We start from the raw sequence: 19,223 nt of genomic DNA on the forward strand, positions 1-19,223 counted from the left end.
TTGGAATGTAATTTTGAATTTTTTGTCTGAATTCTGTTCTAATTTCTTTGTATAATTCACAGTCATTTAAGAGATGAAATTCATCCTATATTGTTTGACATTGTAAACATAGTCTCCTTTCTTTTGGGATGTTGAAATATTGGCCTTTTTCTATTGCTAAATCATGACAGATATTCTTAATTTGCACAGTGATTGTTTTTGGTTATAATTAAGATATCCTTCAAGCAAATAAGGTTCGGTTCTGTATTCACGAGTAATCTTATTATAGAATAGTAGTTTTGATTTAGTTTCAGATTTGTTCCTCTTCCAGAATAAAATATATCCATGTTCTAGTTTATATAACATGGCTAAGTCTATGAATATTGAATGTTGACTGATTATTCCAAACGTGTCTTAAACCAAGATTCTGTAATATAATTTCAACGAAATTAATCCATATTCGCTGTTTTGTTTCCTCTGTAAGCATGTCGTCATACACAATTTTGATATACAAATTTTCTCGTGCCTGTGTTATGTGAAACCAAAATTTTATTACTTGACAAATCACTTTTAAACTTAAGGGGTATTTACCTATTTCACCAAGTATTGCTAAATTTGTGGCTTTTTGGGGACTCCCAGTATTTGTTTAAAAAAGTTTAGATGAACATGCTCATGAGGAAATTTGTTCATGAGACAATGGTTATATAATTTGTCAAAGGTAGCATTTGCTTTTTCACAAGTGGGGAACCATATTTCTGCTCCATACGTTAGTATTGGTGAAACGACACTATCAAATAATTTTGATATTATATGTATGCTTATGTTTTCATTCTTGAAAGATCTTTTAAGAATATGAGAAGCTTTATTACCTTGTTTTGCCAGATGTTCCATAGCCTTTTCAAAAGAGCCTGATTTATGGAATATTATTCCCAGGTATTTATATTGTTCAGTTGTTTCTATAACTTCTGTTCCACATTTTAAAAAACATTCGAGCTCGTGGATCTGATCTCGAAAATATGGCAACTTTTGTTTTGCCTCTATTGGTTTAGATTTTGAAAGTAATACTAAGTCATCAGCATACAAGGGACAAGAGATACTTTTGTTTTGAGAATGACTAACTGTTGGCGAATCGGTATCTGGGAGCCAGTCAACAATATCATTTATAAATATATTAATGTGGGGCTCAGTGTATTTCACTATAGTACTCCTCTTCGAACACAGATTGAAGGGGAGAATCCATTTTCATTATGGGTGCAGACTTTTGTGTCTGTATACAAACTTTTTATCAAATTGAAGTACATACCTCGTATACCGATTTTTTTTTAAAGTTTTGTGAACATACCTGCATGTGAAATTCTATCAAAAGCTTTTTCTAGTCTACGAAACATGCGTATAATCTGTTCTATTTTTATGGTGTAATCAACTATTTTCTTCAACACAAAAATATGGTCTGTAGTTCTAAAACCTTTTCTAAATCTAGCTTGTTCTTTTGCAAGTAAATTGTTTCATTCTAAATAATCATTTAATCTGCTTTTGAGGATTAGACAAAGTAGATTGCTTTAAAAACAATTGATAGTTATTCCTCTGTAGTTATTTGGGTTTGAGTTATCGCCCTCTTTATGAATTGGGACAGATATCCCATTTTTTCCACAAATCCGGATAACATTCAATTTTTAGAATGTAATTAAGTACTGTTTTAATTGTGGGAAGTAAGTCTGGTAAAATAGCTTTAATTATCTCATTTCTGATACCGTCTATGCCCGGTGATTTGTTGTTCTTCAATTTTTGGCACGCTTTTATTACTTCTGTGTCAGATATATCATTATCTAAACAAGTGTTATTACAATCCACCTTGTTAAAACCGTTTTTCATCCCATTATCACTGGTATTTTGGTTTTCATCATCCATACCAACTTTGTTTCCAATAAGTTCATGTAAGTGGGTAATCCATCTTTTAACTGACAGGGATTGTGTGTTTTGATGCGTTTCCATTGTTTTTAGCTGTTTCAATTTTTTCCACAATGTATTTGGATCATTGGCTAGATCTTTGCTTAGCGAGTCAACTAGTTTTGATTTATACATTCTCTTTTTAATTCTTTTTAAAAAAATCATTTTATTATAAAGTTTTCTCTTATAAAAGTATTTCTGATGTAGATTTTTGTTAAACTGGTATCTGTTTGAAGCATTTAGAATTGATTTCAATTCTTTGCGTTGTACAACACATTCCTTGTCAAACCATTTTTTGTTATTCGCCTTATCTTCCTAGACTTCTTAATTCTGCATGTAAGACATTTTTTTGCTGCGTCTTGCAATATTTCTGTGAAATCATCTATGACTGTATTTATCATAGAATAACTGGTACTGTTAGAAAGTTGAGTATTCAAAATATCATTAATATAGTTTAATCGTTTGGTTTTTTGTTTGTTTTTTTGTTTTGTTTTTTTGTTTGTTTGTTTGTTTGTTTTTTTCATTTCTGGTGATGCTAGGATTATCCTAAGTTTCATTTTGGAATTTTCATCCCAAGAAAAAGCAATATCCTGAAAGGGGTTGTTAACATGACTAACTCCTTCTTCCATAGAAACATGTAATCTATTTTGTAACACATGGCCAGTTTCTTTGTGGATAAAATGATTGATCTTCAATGACAAGGGGCAGTGATCTGAGTAGGGAGTAAGATCATGAACTTTCATTTCAATAACGTCTTGTAAAATGTCTTGAGAACAGAGAAAGTAATCAACCACACTACTTCCCTTTGGTGTTAAGCACGTATATCGACCTTGTATATCTCCGAGTGTGTGTGTGTGTGTGTGTGTGTGTGTGTGTGTGTGTGTGTGTGTGTGTGTGTGTGTGTGTGTGCACATACATGTTTAGAGTGCTCTTTTGTAATGTGCGTTTGCATGTGTGCATGCGTGAGTGCTTGTGCGCGCCGTGCGCGTGTACAAACTCACGCGGTGCGTTCTTTTCATAGTTACTCCAAAGAGCTTGATCTTCTTCTTCATTCTCTCTCTCTCTCTCTCTCTCTCTCTCTCTCTCTCTCTCTCTCTCTCCCTCCCTCCCTCCCTCCCTCCCTCCCTCCCTATCTCTCTCTCCCTCCCTATCTCTCTCTCTCTCTCTCTCTCTCTCTCTCTCTCTCTCTCTCTCTCTCTCTCTCTCTCTCTCTCTCTATTCCCTCCAGGCCAGCCGAGAAAGCCTGGCCAGCGTGTACAGTGCGGCAGGGGAGATCAACTACGGGCGCATCCCCGTGACAGGGGAGATCACCTTCGGTCTGGAATACGATCAGAGGTTGTCGGTCCTCCGGATCCACCTCAAAGGCTGCCAGGACCTGGCCCCTGTGGATGCCAAGCACAACCGATCTGATCCGTTAGTCCTCGATGTCTTTATGAGCGCCCTTTTTTTTTTTGTTTTTTTTTGTTTTTTGTTTTGTTTTGTTGTTGTTGTTTTTTGTTTGTTTGTTTTTTGTGTGCAAAACGAAGTGAGTGTGAGGAATGATATGGTGACAGTGACAGCCTCAAACTTGTGACCCCCCCCTCCCCCTGCTTTGTTTCATACCCGCCGCGAATGACACCCGGGTTTATTTTTGGCTAGTGAAGGTCGACGCCCCCTTCCCTCCCCCTCCCTCCCCCCCTCCCACACACACACCCTCCTTCGTAGGAATATACTCTACCCCCATTCTAAGGGTTTGATCAAGATAGTGGAGTGATAGCCTAGAGGTAACGCGTCCGCATAGGAACTGAGAGAATCTGAGCGCGCTGGTTCGAATCACGGCTCAGCCGCCGATATTTTCTCCCCCGCCACTAGACCGTGTGTGGTGGTCTGGACGCTAGTCATTCGGATGAGACGATAAACCAAGGTCCCGTGTGCAGCATGCACTTAGCGCACGTAAAATAACCCACGTCAATAAAAGGGTGTTCCTGGCAAAATTATGTAGAAAAATCCACTTCAACAGGGAAAACAAATAAAACTGCACGCAGGAAAAAAAAAAAAAAAAAAAGGGTGGCGCTGTAGTGTAGCGACGCGCTCTCCCTGGGGAGAGCAGTCCAATTTTTACACAGAAAAATCTGTTGTGATAAAAGATAAATTTATTTTTTTTAAATTAAATATTGAAAAAGAAAAAGTGGGGGTGGAGGGTCGTTCTATGCTAATCAGTTTTTACTTACCCCCCCTCCCCACACACACCCCCCTAGCCCCCACCCTCCTCTCTTTTATGACTGGACGAAAGCTAACATGGGAAGGCGCTGCTTCAATGGCCTGTATTGATTCTGACTGGGTCAAAATTACCCCGGGGTTCATTTCCAGCTACCCACGAATAATGTCCATTATGAGGAGGGGTAAAATCCTGGGAGTGTGTGGGTGGGTATGAAGGGGCCAGTTCTGACTAGTTGAAATTTACACGCTGGGGGTCATTCCAAGCTATACTACATTGACCTCGCGGCTAATCTGGGCTAGCCAGATTTTGACCCCTTGGTAAAATTCAAGGGTGTACTAATATGCCGCTACACCGGATCTATCTGAAAGGATGCCAGTTCCTGTCTCCTTTGGATACCAAGCACAGTTGATCTGACCTGTTAGTTCTCCTCTGCCAGCTAGACTCCGTTTCGTTCCATCAGATTATAGATGAGAGAGTCGTGTGTTTTAATATGCATAGTCCCAGACTGTCATCGATAATACATTGATCTGATATTCTCCTTATCTGCTTTTCAGTTTTTGATAGATTTTTTCCTTCTCTTTTCTGTATACGTGATTTTTTTTTTTCAGGTTGAAAGCTGTTTCCTGCTTTCCGTTGTCTTTACTTGTTTCAGAAAAATGTATGAATAGGGATTTCTCTCGCTCTTAATTTCCACTCGACTTGTTTCTTTCATCACGTTCATAGGTTGTTATTTGTTATTGTTGCTGTTTGTTGGTGTTTTCTTTGTGTGCCTGCTCCTCCTCCTCCCCCTCCTGCTTCTTGTGCTTGTTCTTCTTGTTCTTGTTGTTCTTGTTCTTGTTGTTCTTGTTCTTCTTGTTCTTGTTCTTCTTGTTCTTGTTCTTGTTGTTCTTGTTGTTCTTGTTCTTCTTGTTCTTGTTCTTCTTGTTCTTGTTCTTGTTCTTCTTGTTCTTGTTCTTCTTGTTCTTGTTCTTCTTGTGCTTGTTCTTCTTGTGCTTGTTCTTGTTGTTCTTGTTCTTGTTCTTCTTGTTCTTGTTCTTCTTGTGCTTGTTCTTCTTGTTCTTGTTCTTCTTGTTCTTGTTCTTCTTGTTCTTGTTGTTCTTGTTCTTGTTGTTCTTGTTCTTCTTGTGCTTGTTCTTGTTCTTGTTGTTCTTGTTCTTGTTGTTCTTGTTCTTCTTCTTGCTCTTCTTGTTCTTCTTGTTCTTGTTCTTCTTCTTCTTCTGTTCGATTTTTTAGAGTATGGTGAAAAGAAGCTTAGCCTCGGTAAAAGATTCGGGTTTGAGTTCGGGACTCAGTCTTTCTGTTCTCAGGTCCTTTAGGAACGCATTCACATTATGTTCAGCTGTGTTAATGCGGCATGTGTTTTCAGCAACAACAACAACAACAGAAACCCAGAAAGATATAGCGAGGTCTTGTGATTCGTCTGGTAGTGGGTTTTGTCTGTCACTGACATTTCATTTTGTTAGAATTATTATGTATATCATGACATGAAATCAAATTAGTGCTTTTTTTAATTCTTTTTTTTTTCTCCTTTATGTATTTGCATCGAATTGGTTAATCAAAAGAAAGACTGAGAGAGAGTGGGGTGGGGGAGGAATGAAGGAAGGGAGGTAGGGAGAGTCTTCACAATGTAAAGTACATCGCACTTAATTCTCGTCTCAAAACTCACCTTTTCCCTCAGCAATAAGTTCAATTGTGGCAGGTCCACTTCCTTTGCGTTAGCTATGCTTGACTATATGTGTATACATGTGTATGTGTACATAACTACATGCATGTACATTGAATGTGTATGGTGTGTGCGTGTGTTTATGTAAGTTTGTGCCTGCCTATGTGTGCGTATGTGTTAGGATAGCTGTTAGATGTGTGTGTGTGTGTGTGTGTGTGTGTGTGTGTGTGTGTGTGTGTGTGTGTGTAGTCACATTTTGGTGTGTGTATGTAACATTGATGTAATGTTTTATGTTAACAAAAGCGTTTTTGTAAAGCACCTAGAGCAGATTTCTGGATAGTGTGCTATATAAGTATCCATTATTATTATTATTATTACTTGCTCACGTTCCTTTTCACTGGACACAACAGGTACGTGAAGACCTACTTACTGCCGGACAAGACACGGTCAGGGAAGAGGAAGTCCAAGATCAAGAAACGAACCCTCAACCCGGAATACAACGAGACCCTCAGTGTGAGTATCTAAGTTAGTTCAGATACAGCTCAGCTTCAGCTTCAAACAGGGTGTCCATATTCGCTATACCACATCTGCTTTAAGAATACATTTTCTGTTTCTTTTTTCTTTATATCACAACAGATTTCTGTGTGTGAAATTCGGGCTGCTCTCCCCAGGGAAAGCGCGTCGCTACACTACAGTGCCACCCTTTTTTTTTTTTTTTTTTTTTACTTTTTCCTGCGTGCAGTTTTATTTGTTTTTCCTATCGAAGTGAATTTTTCTACATAATTTTGCCAGGAACAACCCTTTTGTTGCCGTGGGTTATTTTACGTGCGCTAAGTGCATGCTGCACACGGGACCTCAGTTTATCGTCTCATCCGAATGACTAGCGTCCAAACCACCACTCAAGGTCTAGTGGAGGGGAGAAAATATCGGCGACCGAGCCGTGATTGGAACCAGCGCGCTCAGATTCTCTCGCTTCCTTGGCGGACGCGTTACCTGTAGGCCATCACTCCACATTTTGTTTAAAACGAAACAAAAAAAAAGGAGCAGATGTATAACCTATGCATAAACCCTGCGCGCTGGTCAGAGCTTTTATGTACGCGCTAGGTTTGTATGAAACATTAAAATAGGAGGAGAAAAACAAACCAACAAACCAAATCAATGGAGAAAGAAAAATCGCCATCAGTTACAAAAAATCAGACTGATGCGCTCTCTGGTCATGTCAATCTTTTTTATATGCATGTGAATCATGGACCCTCACAGCGGACTTAGAGAGAAGAATAAGAGCTGTAGAAATGAGGTGCTTCCGAAGACTCTTAGGCATCTCATACAAAGACCACATCACGAATGAAGAAGTCAATAGACGCATCCACAGTGAAATCGGGCCCTATACTGACCTTCAAACACTCGCCAGACAACGAAAACTGAAGTGGTTTGGTCATGTCACACGCTCCTCTGATCTTGCTAAAATAATCTTACAAGGCACAGTGAGGGGAGGAAGAAGAAGAGGCAGACAAAGGAAGAGATGGGAGGACAACATTCGAGAGTGGACAGGCATGGAGCTGAGAGACACCCTGAGAGCGGCCGAGAGACGCGAGGACTGGAGAAAGGTGGTTGACAAAGCTTCGAAGGTGCCCCAAAGGATTCGGAATCTGAGGGATCGGTGACGGTGACGGTGAGACACAAACAAACAAACAAACACACAAACAAACACATACACACACACACACACACACACACACACACACACACACACACACACACACACACACACACACACACACACACACACACACACACACCCTCCCCCCTTTGAGAGCGCTCAGTAACTGTGCAACATCGTACGCAAATAGACTCAGTCAAAATATCCTATGGTGTTTATTCTAAGTTCTTTCAGCCCTCAGGTGGTTCTTTTGCGGAAGACTGAGTAATTAATTACTGAGAAACATGATTTGATTTCTAAGTTGTTAGTATTTTTCACGGTTGTTTTGTTTTGTTTTGTTTTTTCACCACAGTACGCCATCTCACCCGGCGAACTGGAGACTCGAACCCTGTGGGTGACGGTGTGGCACAGTGACCGCTTTGGCCGTAACGACTTTCTGGGCGAGGTGACCATCCCCATGGACATGGAGATGTTCGACGGCGGGGACCTCAGTCCTCAGACCTTCACTCTGCAGTCACGGGTAGGGTCTGTGTGTGTGTGTGTGTGGGGGGGGGGGGGGGGGGGGGTGTCGTGTTGTTGTGTCGTGTTGTGCTGTGTCGTGTTGTTGTGGTGTGTTGTGCTGTGTCGTGTTGTTGTGGTGTGTTGTGTCGTGTTGTTGTGTCGTGTTGTTGTGTAGTGTTGTGCTGTGTCGTGTTGTTGTGTCGTGTTGTGCTGTGTCGTGTTGTTGTGGTGTGTTGTTGTGTCGTGTTGTGCTGTGTCGTGTTGTTGTGTCGTGTTGTGCTGTGTCGTGTGCTGTGTCGTGTTGTGCTGTGTCGTGTTGTGCTGTGTCGTGTTGTGCTGTGTCGTGTTGTTGTGTCGTGTTGTGCTGTGTCGTGTTGTTGTGTCGTGTTGTTGTGTCGTGTTGTTGTGTCGTGTTGTGCTGTGTCGTGTTGTGTTGTGTCGTGTTGTGCTGTGTCGTGTTGTGCTGTGTCGTGTTGTTGTGTCGTGTTGTTGTGTCGTGTTGTGTTGTTGTGTCGTGTTGTGCTGTGTCGTGTTGTTGTGTCGTGTTGTGCTGTGTCGTGTTGTTGTGTCGTGTTGTTGTGTCGTGTTGTTGTGTCGTGTTGTGCTGTGTCGTGTTGTTGTGTCGTGTTGTTGTGTCGTGTTGTGTTGTTGTGTCGTGTTGTTGTGTCGTGTTGTGCTGTGTCGTGTTGTTGTGTCGTGTTGTTGTGTCGTGTTGTGCTGTGTCGTGTTGTTGTGTCGTGTTGTTGTGTCGTGTTGTGCTGTGTCGTGTTGTTGTGTCGTGTTGTTGTGTCGTGTTGTGTTGTGTCGTGTTGTTGTGTCGTGTTGTTGTGTCGTGTTGTGCTGTGTCGTGTTGTTGTGTCGTGTTGTGCTGTGTCGTGTTGTCGTGTCGTGTTGTGTTGTGTCGTGTTGTTGTGTCGTGTTGTGCTGTGTCGTGTTGTTGTGGTGTGTTGTTGTGTCGTGTTGTGCTGTGTCGTGTTGTTGTGTCGTGTTGTGTTGTGTCGTGTTGCTGTGTCGTGTTGTTGTGTCGTGTTGTGCTGTGTCGTGTTGTTGTGTCGTGTTGTGCTGTGTCGTGTTGTTGTGGTGTGTTGTGTCGTGTCGTGTTGTGTTGTGTCGTGTTGTGTTATTTGTGTTATTGTGGTGTGTCGTGTTGTGTGTGTCGTGTCGTGTTGTGTTGTGTCGTGTTGTTTCGTGTTGTGTTGTGTCGTGTTGCTGTGGTGTGTTGTGTCGTGTCGTGCTGTGTTGTGTCGTGTTGTGTTACTTGTGTTATTGTGGTGTGTCGTGTCGTGTCTGTCGTGTCGTGTCGTGTTGTTGTGGTGTGTTGTTGTGGTGTGGTGTGGTGTGGTATGTTGTGGTATGTCGTGTTGTGTCGTGTCGTGTTGTGTTGTGTCGTGTTGTATTGTGTTATTTGTGTTATTGTGTCGTGTCGTGTCGTGTCGTGTCGTGTCGTGGCTCGGCGGTAACAGCGCCTGGTGGGTAAAAGGTGGAGATTTTTCCAATCTCCCAGGTCAGCAGATGTGCAAACCTGCTAGTGCCTGAACCCCCTTCGTGTGTATACGCACGCAGATCAAATGCGTACATTAAAGATCCTGTAATCCATGTCAGCGTTCGGTGGGTTGTGGAAACAAGAACATACCAAGCATGCACACCCCCGAAAACGGAGTATGGCTGCCTACATGGCGGGGGTAAATAAAGAAAACGATCATACACGTAAAATGTTACATGTCTTGCTGAGTGTGTATGTGTGCGTGCCTGAAATCTGATTGAATGACACAGGAAACAAATGATGAGCGCCCAATGGCACTACCCAGGTAGGCAACCCCGTGTTTGTAAAGCGCTTTGAGTTTGGTCTCCGCCCGAGGATAGGCACAATATAAGTGTCCATATACATTCATTCATTCATTATGTTGTATTGGAAGGAGGCAGAATGGATAAGACGTTCATCTGCCAATACAAAGAGTCCTTGGGGGTCTGAGTTCGAATCCCCCTCTCGCCCTTTCTTCCAAGTTTGACTGGAAAATCAAACTAAGCGTCTGGTCATTCGGATGAAACGATAAACCGAAGCACTGCACGCACTTAGCGCATTGAAAAAGAACCCATGGCAACGAGAGTGTTGTCCTCTGGCAAAATTCTGCAGAAAAAAAAAAATCAACTCTGATCGGGTGCACAAGCACTCAAGGCCTAACTAAGCGCATTGGGTTATACTACTGGTTAGACATCTGCCTTGCAGATGTTGTGCAGCGTATATGGATTTGTCTGAACGCAGTGACGCCTCCTTGAGAGATTGAAATGTGTTGTGTTGTGTTGTGTTGTGGTGTTGTGTTGTGTTGTGTTTGTGGTGTTGCTGTGTTGGCCTGTCCTATACCGTCCTGTCCTGTCCTCAGTCCTCAGATACACCCTGCAGTCACGGGTAGGTAGGCCTGCGTAGAGATGCATTGTGTTGCCGGTAATGTGTTGCGTTGTTTTGCGTTGCCTTGATGTGTTTTGCATTGTATTGTATCGTATCGTACTGGATCGGATCGTGTCGTGTTGCATTGTATTGCATCGTATCGCACTGGATCGGATCGTGTCGTGTTGCATTGTATTGTATCGTATCGCACTGGATCGGATCGTGTCGTGTTGCATTGTATTGCATCGTATCGCACTGGATCGGATCGTGTCGTGTTGCATTGTATTGCATCGTATCGTACTGGATCGGATCGTGTCGTGTTGCATCGTATCGTACTGGATCGGATCGTGTCGTGTTGCATCGTATCGTACTGGATCGGATCGTGTCGTGTTGCATCGTATCGTACTGGATCGGATCGTGTCGTGTTGCATCGTATCGTACTGGATCGGATCGTGTCGTGTTGCATCGTATCGTACTGGATCGGATCGTGTCGTGTTGCATGGTACTGCATCGCATTGCATTGTTTTAATGCATTGCATTGCGTTGTGTTGTATTACTTAGGGGGTTTTTGTTTGTTTGTTTGCTTGTGGTTTTTTTGTGGTTGTTTTTTATATTTCTTGTTGTTTATTCCTCTCCTCCCACGCAGATCTCAGATGGCCTCAGCGAGACGCCCGTGCAGTACAAAGGAGAGCTCATCCTGTCCCTGATGTACGTCACTGCCGACAAGGCTCTGGCCGCCAGAGAGGGGGCCCCAAAAAAGTCCAAATCCAGATTCAGAAAATCCAAGCACTCGGCGGCGGCTGCGACCCAACTGCTGGGCGAAATCCACGTCTTGATCAAGGCGGCCAGACATCTTATGGCTGTGCGTTCCAGCGGTACCTCCGACCCCTTCGTCAAAGGGTAGGTGCCTTGGTTGGATCCCTTTTTGTTAAAGGTATATATATATACGTACTTCTGTTCCCTTTTGTTAAAGATGGGTATATACCTTCTTGTGATCTCCCTGTTAAGACCCTTTCATTGCCGGGGGAAAAAACAGTAGAAAGTGGTGTTTCAAGTCATAAAAACAATATCCAAAACAATAAGCCTAAATCTGAGAAAACTGTCTGGAGATATACCACTCTAAATAAAGTGTGTGAATTTTCAGCCTTCCAGAGTAGTTTCCCCTTCTTCTGATGACGCTATCAGTGACGCCACTATGCACATACGTGATACCCGCCTCGGCACTAAAGGGGTTTTAAAGGAATGGGCATTTCTGATTTATTTAAGGGTATATGTACTGCAGATCCCTTATGTTAAAAGGTATATGAACTTTTAGTCCCTTTGTTGAAGCGAAAGTGTATTTCTGATCTCTCCATTACTCAAAGGGTGTGGGTATACCTACTTCTGATCACTTAAATGGTATAGGTACTTATAATCTGTTCGGTAAATGGTATTAGTGGAGAAAAGCATCCCGAACTGCACACAGAGAAATATGTTGTGGAGGAAAAGGTTGTATGATAATCTTTCTTGACGTCTCTGATACGTGCCCATACAGCCCTCACCTGCAGCAGTCATTGTCTCCAAATCCATACCACCTTCAGTTCCATATCGTACGCCGATGTAACTGATTATGCTGTACACTCTAAAACCTATCTATTTTTTTCAGTTTTTAAGACATGATGATATAATTTCTGGTAAATAAAAAAAAGATGCAACATATCTATGTATACCTGTGAATGCGTGTGAATGATTGGTGTGAAAGCGCTTTGATTTGTCTCTGCACAAGATTCAGCGCTATATGAATATGAATATCATTATTATTATTATACCTCCAGGTAAATAAGTGCCGGTTAGGCGTTGGACTACTGATCCTGTGTTCACCAATGATCAGGGTTCGAGGCCTCACTTTGGCATGGTGTTGTGTCCTGGGGACAAGCACTTTTCCCCCATTTCTCTCTCTCTCTCCGCCCAGGTGTGAATAGCTGCATGGCCGGTTGGGGGAATGTTTAAAACGGCGGGTGGGGATGATTGGGCCCCTCCCTGTGCCGAGCCCCTTGTGTGTGTGTGTGTGTGTGTGTGTGTGTGTGTGTGTGTGTGTGTGTGTGTGTGTTTATTTACATTTATTTGCTCATTTGTCTATTCATCTATAATCATTATTGTCTTTTTATTCTTATTCCTGCATTTCATTTTATTTCATGATCTATCTGCTTACTTTTTATGTCATTCGCTTGTTTGTTTATTAATTCATCAGTTTAATGATGTATCCATTTATTTGTTTATGCACTTTCTTTTTTCCTCAAGGCCTGACTAAGAGCTGGTCAGGCATCTGCTTAGGGGATGTAGTACAGCGTAGAGAGTTTGTCCGAACGCAGTGACGCCTCCTTGAGTACCAGTATCAGTATCAGTAGCTCAAGGAGGCGTCACTGCGTTCGGTCAAATCCATATACGCTACACCACATCTGCCAAGCAAATGCTTGACCAGCAGCGTAACCCAACATGCTTAGACAGACCTTGAGAAAAATAAATAAATAAATAATAATAAATAAATAAATAAAATTAATAGATAAATACATTAAAAAAAAATACTACTACTACTAATAATAATAATATTTATAAGGCGCAAAATCTTGATGAAGTCAACTCTATGCGCACAAAAAAAACTGAACTGAACTGAACTGAACCAGACACAGTGGATTCACTGCCCCGATGGTCGTAAAAGGCCACAGGATTTTTCTTTCAATCCCAGACAAATAAAGAGCAACACCTGGCATAGCCTCTGTGCATGATCTGTCCACACATCCAGCTACATCCTTCCTGAGCGGAGTCGATCCGGGAAGCAGAAGACGCCGCTGATCAAGAACTCGCTGAACCCCATGTGGAACCACATCCTCGTCTTCGAGGGCGTGGACGAGAAGGAGCTGGCGGAGCGCAGCGTGGAGCTGACTGTGTGGGACCACGAGACCCTGGGCACCAACGAGTTCCTGGGAGGGGTCCGCCTCAACCTGGGCCTCGGTGAGTCTGTGCTGCAGGGCTTGGGGATTGTTACTGTGTGGTGTGTGTGGAGAGACTGTGGGGCCTGGAACAAGACTGTTGGGGTCTGGATGGATGAAGACTGTAGGGTGGATGATGACTGTAGGGTGGATGATGACTGTAGGGTCTGGATGGATGAAGACTGTAGGGTGGATGATGACTGTAGGGTGGATGATGACTGTAGGGTCTGGATGGATGAAGACTGTAGGGTCTGGATGAAGACTGTAGGGTGGATGAAGACTGTAGGGTCTGGATGGACTGTAGGGTCTGGATGAAGACTGTAGGGTCTGGATGAAGACTGTAGGGTCTGGATGGATGAAGACTGTAGGGTCTGGATGAAGACTGTAGGGTCTGGATGGATGAAGACTGTAGGGTCTGGATGAAGACTGTAGGGTCTGGATGGATGAAGACTGTAGGGTCTGGATGGATGAAGACTGTAGGGTCTGGATGAAGGCTGTAGGGTCTGGATGGATGAAGGCTGTAGGGTCTGGATGGATGAAGACTGTAGGGTCTGGATGGATGAAGGCTGTAGGGTCTGGATGGATGAAGACTGTAGGGTCTGGATGAAGACTGTAGGGTCTGGATGGATGAAGACTGTAGGGTCTGGATGGATGAAGGCTGTAGGGTCTGGATGGATGAAGACTGTAGGGTCTGGATGAAGGCTGTAGGGTCTGGATGAAGACTGTAGGGTCTGGATGGATGAAGACTGTAGGGTCTGGATGAAGGCTGTAGGGTCTGGATGAAGGCTGTAGGGTCTGGATGGATGAAGACTGTAGGGTCTGGATGGATGAAGGCTGTAGGGTCTGGATGAAGACTGTAGGGTCTGGATGATGACTGTAGGGTCTGGATGGATGAAGACTGTGGGGTCTGGATGGATGAAGACTGTGGGGTCTGGATGAAGACTGTAGGGTCTGGATGAAGACTGTAGGGTCTGGATGAAGACTGTAGGGTCTGGATGGATGAAGACTGTAGGGTCTGGATGGATGAAGACTGTAGGGTCTGGATGAAGACTGTAGGGTCTGGATGGATGAAGACTGTTGGGTCTGGATGAAAACTGTAGGGTCTGGATGGATGAAGACTGTTGGGTCTGGATGAAAACTGTAGGGTCTGGATGGATGAAGGCTGTAGGGTCTGGATGAAGACTGTAGGGTCTGGATGGATGAAGACTGTAGGGTCTGGATGAAGACTGTAGGGTCTGGATGGATGAAGACTGTAGGGTCTGGATGGATGAAGACTGTAGGGTCTGGATGAAGACTGTAGGGTCTGGATGGATGAAGACTGTTGGGTCTGGATGAAAACTGTAGGGTCTGGATGGATGAAGACTGTTGGTCTGGATGAAAACTGTAGGGTCTGGATGGATGAAGGCTGTAGGGTCTGGATGAAGACTGTAGGGTCTGGATGGATGAAGATTGTAGGGTCTGGATGAAGACTGTGGGGTCTGGATGGATGAAGACTGTTGGGTCTGGATGAAAACTGTAGGGTCTGGATGGATGAAGACTGTTGGGTCTGGGTGAAAACTGTAGGGTCTGGATGGATGAAGGCTGTAGGGTCTGGATGAAGACTGTAGGGTCTGGATGGATGAAGACTGTAGGGTCTGGATGGATGAAGACTGTAGGGTCTGGATGAAAACTGTAGGGTCTGGATGGATGAAGACTGTTGGGTCTGGATGAAGACTGTAGGGTTAAGCGTGTAAGTTGTCGATTTAGTGATTAAATACATGTTATATGTCGGGGTGGGGTTTTTTGTGTTTTTGTTGTTGTTGTTGTTTTGGTGTTTTTTGTTGTTTGTTGTTATTCTTACTTATACAGCGCAGTAGAGCATGCTTTACATTGGAAAGGCGCTATATAGCAGTAGTAGTGGTAGTAGTAGTCGTAGTAGTGTCGTTCTCATGATTATATTGATTATCATCAATATCATTCTTATCATTGTCATAACCATTATGAGTGATATTGTAATCATTACTTTTCTTTATTACCATTATCATTACCTTTCTTGATAACGGCTTCATTATGGTAATAGTTGTAATTATTACTATTGTTGTTGTTATTATTATTGTTGTTGTTGTTGTTGTTAGTAGTAGTAGTAGTGTTGTTGTCGTTGTTCTTATTATTATTATCATCATTATCATCATCATTATTATTATTGTTGTCATTTTTGACTCACTTGTGTAATCAAAGTGAGTCTATGTTTTAACCTGGTGTTCGGTTGTCTGTGTGTGTTTGTGTGTGTGTCTGTGTGTCCGTGGTAAATTTTAAGATTGTCATTTTCTCTGCAAGTACTTTGTCAGTTTTACACCAAATTTGACATAAAAATATGAAAAATTCAGTTCTTTCCAGTCATCTTGTTTAAAACAGTATTGCACCTCTGGGATGGGCACCAAAAATACAAAGAAAGAAGCCAAATTATATGCAAAATGAATTTACTGTTATATTCATATTTTTTTTAATTCTCTAAACTTGGCTCTTTGATCTGATATTCTGACACAGCATCAAGAGCAGTCATTTTTATCATTTTTTGTTCAAACAGGAACTTCGTTTGCTTAGCATGGAAGTTATATTTCTGGTGCATGTCTTTGGTGCAGATAGTAAAAAAGGGAAATTAATATGTAATTAATGCCAGAGGGGTTAATTTGCTTTAAACTGATCTTTCTCATCTTAAACATTACATTGTGAAATTATACTCAATGCATAAAAAGCTTGTGTGTTTTGCTCTCAGTGTACAGGGCTTTCACTATGTTCGTTCACCCAAGTGGTCTTTTTCGTAAAATACTAAAATCAATACTACGAGTGGACTTTATAGATCAATTGGCTGAGCCCTGAAGGCCATGGGCAAAAATTATTTCGTACACATATTTATACATATTCAAAGCGCGTGCTCATATTCCTCGCGAACGCGAAGGACGCCATTTTGTTTCAAGTTGTTGACCTGCCCGTTCAATCCCATATTCAATCAACAATACACGATAACATGTGATGGAAAGTTGGAGAAGGAGACCGTTAAATATTTATTCAGAGAAAGATTTGTGAACGCCTCATCACTTACTGGATTATGCTCCAAACTGCCATAAAAATATCAACAAAATCAGTTGTAATTCACAGTTTAAAATAATAAACCATGAGAGTTTATACCCTTGATGAAACGTAAAAATTTCCAGTCTTGACTTTTCTCAAAATGAAGTCCTTTTCACTTCATACGACGTTTAGAAGTACTTGTACTTGGCTCTGCATGTTATTAGTTTAACAAAATACTCAATTTTCATATCAACTTTAAAACTATAAAACTAGAATGAACATAAAAGAGAAATTGAATCGACCGTGTCGTACTACATTCCCGGCGGGTGTAACAAAACTTGTACATCTATCTAGATCCAGAGAAAACGGCTAAATGTTGCAGTGTGATTGCGGCGATAGCCACGTCTCCTTTACCGCGGGCTTAAAAATAATTCTTAATTGCCCTTAAAGATTTTTGAATGTCCAAGATACACCAGAATAATATGATTTAAACAGCGTTCTCACTGCGAATACCGCAATCGATTTATCGCCCTTAAAAAAGCATGTTTAAATGTTAAATTTTTGAACGTCAGTTAAGAAGGCACGATAGTGTAATGGGTAAGACAGTTTCTTCTCACCCGAACACGCAGGGTTCGAATCTGCCTTCAGGGCTACCCGAAGCTTTATAATAACAAATACAGAACACATTTTAACGATTAGATTTTTTTTTAAAGTGTATCACAAGTGAGACTTGAAGGCCTTGCCTCTCTTGTTGTTGTTGTTGTTGTTGTTCTTCTTCTTCTTCTTCTCATTATCATTGTTTCGATTATTGTCGTCATCATCATCATCATTAGCATTATTATTATCATTAATATCATCATCATCATTATTATCATTATCATCATTCACACACACACACAGGAGGAGTGACGAAGGACGGGGAGGAGGACCAGGCGGCAGAGTGGATGGACGGCAGAGGGGAGGAGGCAGCAGTGTGGCGGAACATGATGGACAAGCCGGACACCTGGGTGGACGCCACCCTGCCCCTCCGGGCCACCATGAACATGGCCCCCAGCAAGAGATAGACACACGGCGCGTGGAGCCGGCTGTCACCTCACCTGCTGTCACCTCATCAACTGTCACCTCATCAACTGTCACCTCATCAACTGAAACAATAAAGCAAGAGATAGACACACGGCGCGTGGAGCCGGCTGTCACCTCACCTACTGTCACCTCATCAACTGTCACCTCATCAACTGTCTCTTCATCAACTGTCACCTCATCAACTGTCACCTCATCAACCAGAACAATGAAGCAAGAGACAGACACACAGCATATGGAGCCAGCTGTCACCTCATCAGCTGTCACCTCATCAGCCATCACCTCATCAACTGTCACCTCATCAACTGAAACAATAAAGCAAGAGATAGACAGCGTGTGGAGACAGCTGTCACCTCACCAGCTGTCACCTCATCAACTGAAACAATAAAGCAAGAGATAGACAGCGTGTGGAGACAGCTGTCACCTCACCAGCTGTCACCTCATCATCTGAAACAATAAAGCCAGAGATAGACAGCATGTGGAGACAGCTGTCACCTCATCAGCTGTCACCTCATCAACTGAGATAGACAGCGTGTGGAGACAGCTGTCACCTCACCAGCTGGAACAATGAAGCGTTGTCCATGCGCTGATTCGTTCAACAATCAGCTGGACGATTTTCTTAATTAAATTATCAACAGATAGACAGGACAAATGTAACAAACTATTGTGACCGAACCGCAAACAAAGCAACATCTTGCTATTTCAGTCAAGACTCAACTGCATGCATGGGTTGTCCGTCAAAACTCTGAACGAATTTGTTGAATGTTTAAACGAATTAAAACAACGGTTAACTCCAAGGGTGTGGAGCCTTCACCAAATTAAATCAATGTTCCGAAACAATGAAGGGAAATTGTAAAAGCTTCAAAGTTGTTGTTGTTGTTCTTGTCCATATTCAACTGCTACGACTACTACTACTACTACTACTACTACTATTACCACCACTGCTACTACATCTACCGCTACTACGTGTACTACTAATGTGCAGCAGCTAGCAAGCTTAATCTAGTTTCATGACATTACTTTGTTGTTGCTGCTGTTGTTTTTTATCATTATTGTTCTTGTGTTCTTTCTTCTTACTCTCATCCATCTCGCCTCCGCAAACCAGAACTAACCCCAAAATAATACCCTAGCTGACAAAATAAGTTTCTTTTGATTTGTTTTGTTGTTGACCCTCTCCCCATCACCTTCACTGACGTATCAAGAATATTCCTATCAAAAGAATCACTTTTTCTGCTTGCAATACTCACACGGTTGCAAGCGCAAGGCAGTCGATGTCGCTCGATCACCTCTTTCGTTGTTCAGTTGGAAGAAGCACTTACAACAACGTATAATTATTTGTTTGATGCATCATCTATGAATCCCAAGCTTTAAAAAAAACTTTGACTGTTGTTTTAGCCTGTGTCGACAATTGTCTGTGTCATGTTTAGTGTTTTTGTTAACTCTTCTTCCCTGCCCGCCAACTCTCACCCCTACAGTTTCTCTGGAAGAGATGGTGTCGTGTTTTAGTTTTGTATGGTGTGTGTGTGTTGTTGTTGTTGTGTGTGTGTGTGTGTGTGTGTGTGCTGTGTGTGTGTGTGTGTGTGTGTGTGTGTGTGTGTGTGTGTGTGTGTGTGTGTGTGTGTGTGCTGTGTGTGTGTGTGTGTGTGTGTGTGTGTGTGTGTGTGTTGTGTGTGTGTGTGTGTGTGTGTGTGTGTTTTCCCTTTGTCTGTCTATGAACGATGCTTCTCACTCACTAGCAGTAACATCACTGTGGCACTGGAATCAAATGATACGCTTTGTTATTTTAA

At 42.4% G+C, this 19,223-nt stretch overlaps 1 protein-coding gene and 1 long non-coding RNA gene across 2 annotated transcripts in view; one reads left to right on the plus strand and one right to left on the minus strand.

The window, feature by feature from the left end:
- The window catches only part of LOC143297868 (uncharacterized), a 65,624-nt gene extending 48,056 nt beyond the window's left edge, over positions 1–17,568 (plus strand). Inside the window, 6 exon segments of the mRNA XM_076610396.1 lie at positions 3,155–3,339; positions 6,200–6,302; positions 7,802–7,969; positions 10,983–11,236; positions 13,119–13,327; positions 17,257–17,568. Coding sequence (XP_076466511.1) covers positions 3,155–3,339; positions 6,200–6,302; positions 7,802–7,969; positions 10,983–11,236; positions 13,119–13,327; positions 17,257–17,420 — 1,083 coding nt within the window. The 3' untranslated portion in view covers positions 17,421–17,568.
- LOC143297870 (uncharacterized) lies at positions 17,359–18,440 on the minus strand. The gene is made up of 3 exons (XR_013057318.1): positions 17,932–18,440; positions 17,554–17,688; positions 17,359–17,493 (listed from the first exon to the last, which is right to left on the minus strand). It is a non-coding gene; the product is annotated as an uncharacterized LOC143297870 (long non-coding RNA).
- Positions 18,441–19,223: the final 783 nt, after the last annotated feature.

This window comes from Babylonia areolata, chromosome 23, assembly GCF_041734735.1.
Source record: "Babylonia areolata isolate BAREFJ2019XMU chromosome 23, ASM4173473v1, whole genome shotgun sequence".
NCBI classification, from domain to species: domain Eukaryota; kingdom Metazoa; phylum Mollusca; class Gastropoda; order Neogastropoda; family Buccinidae; genus Babylonia; species Babylonia areolata.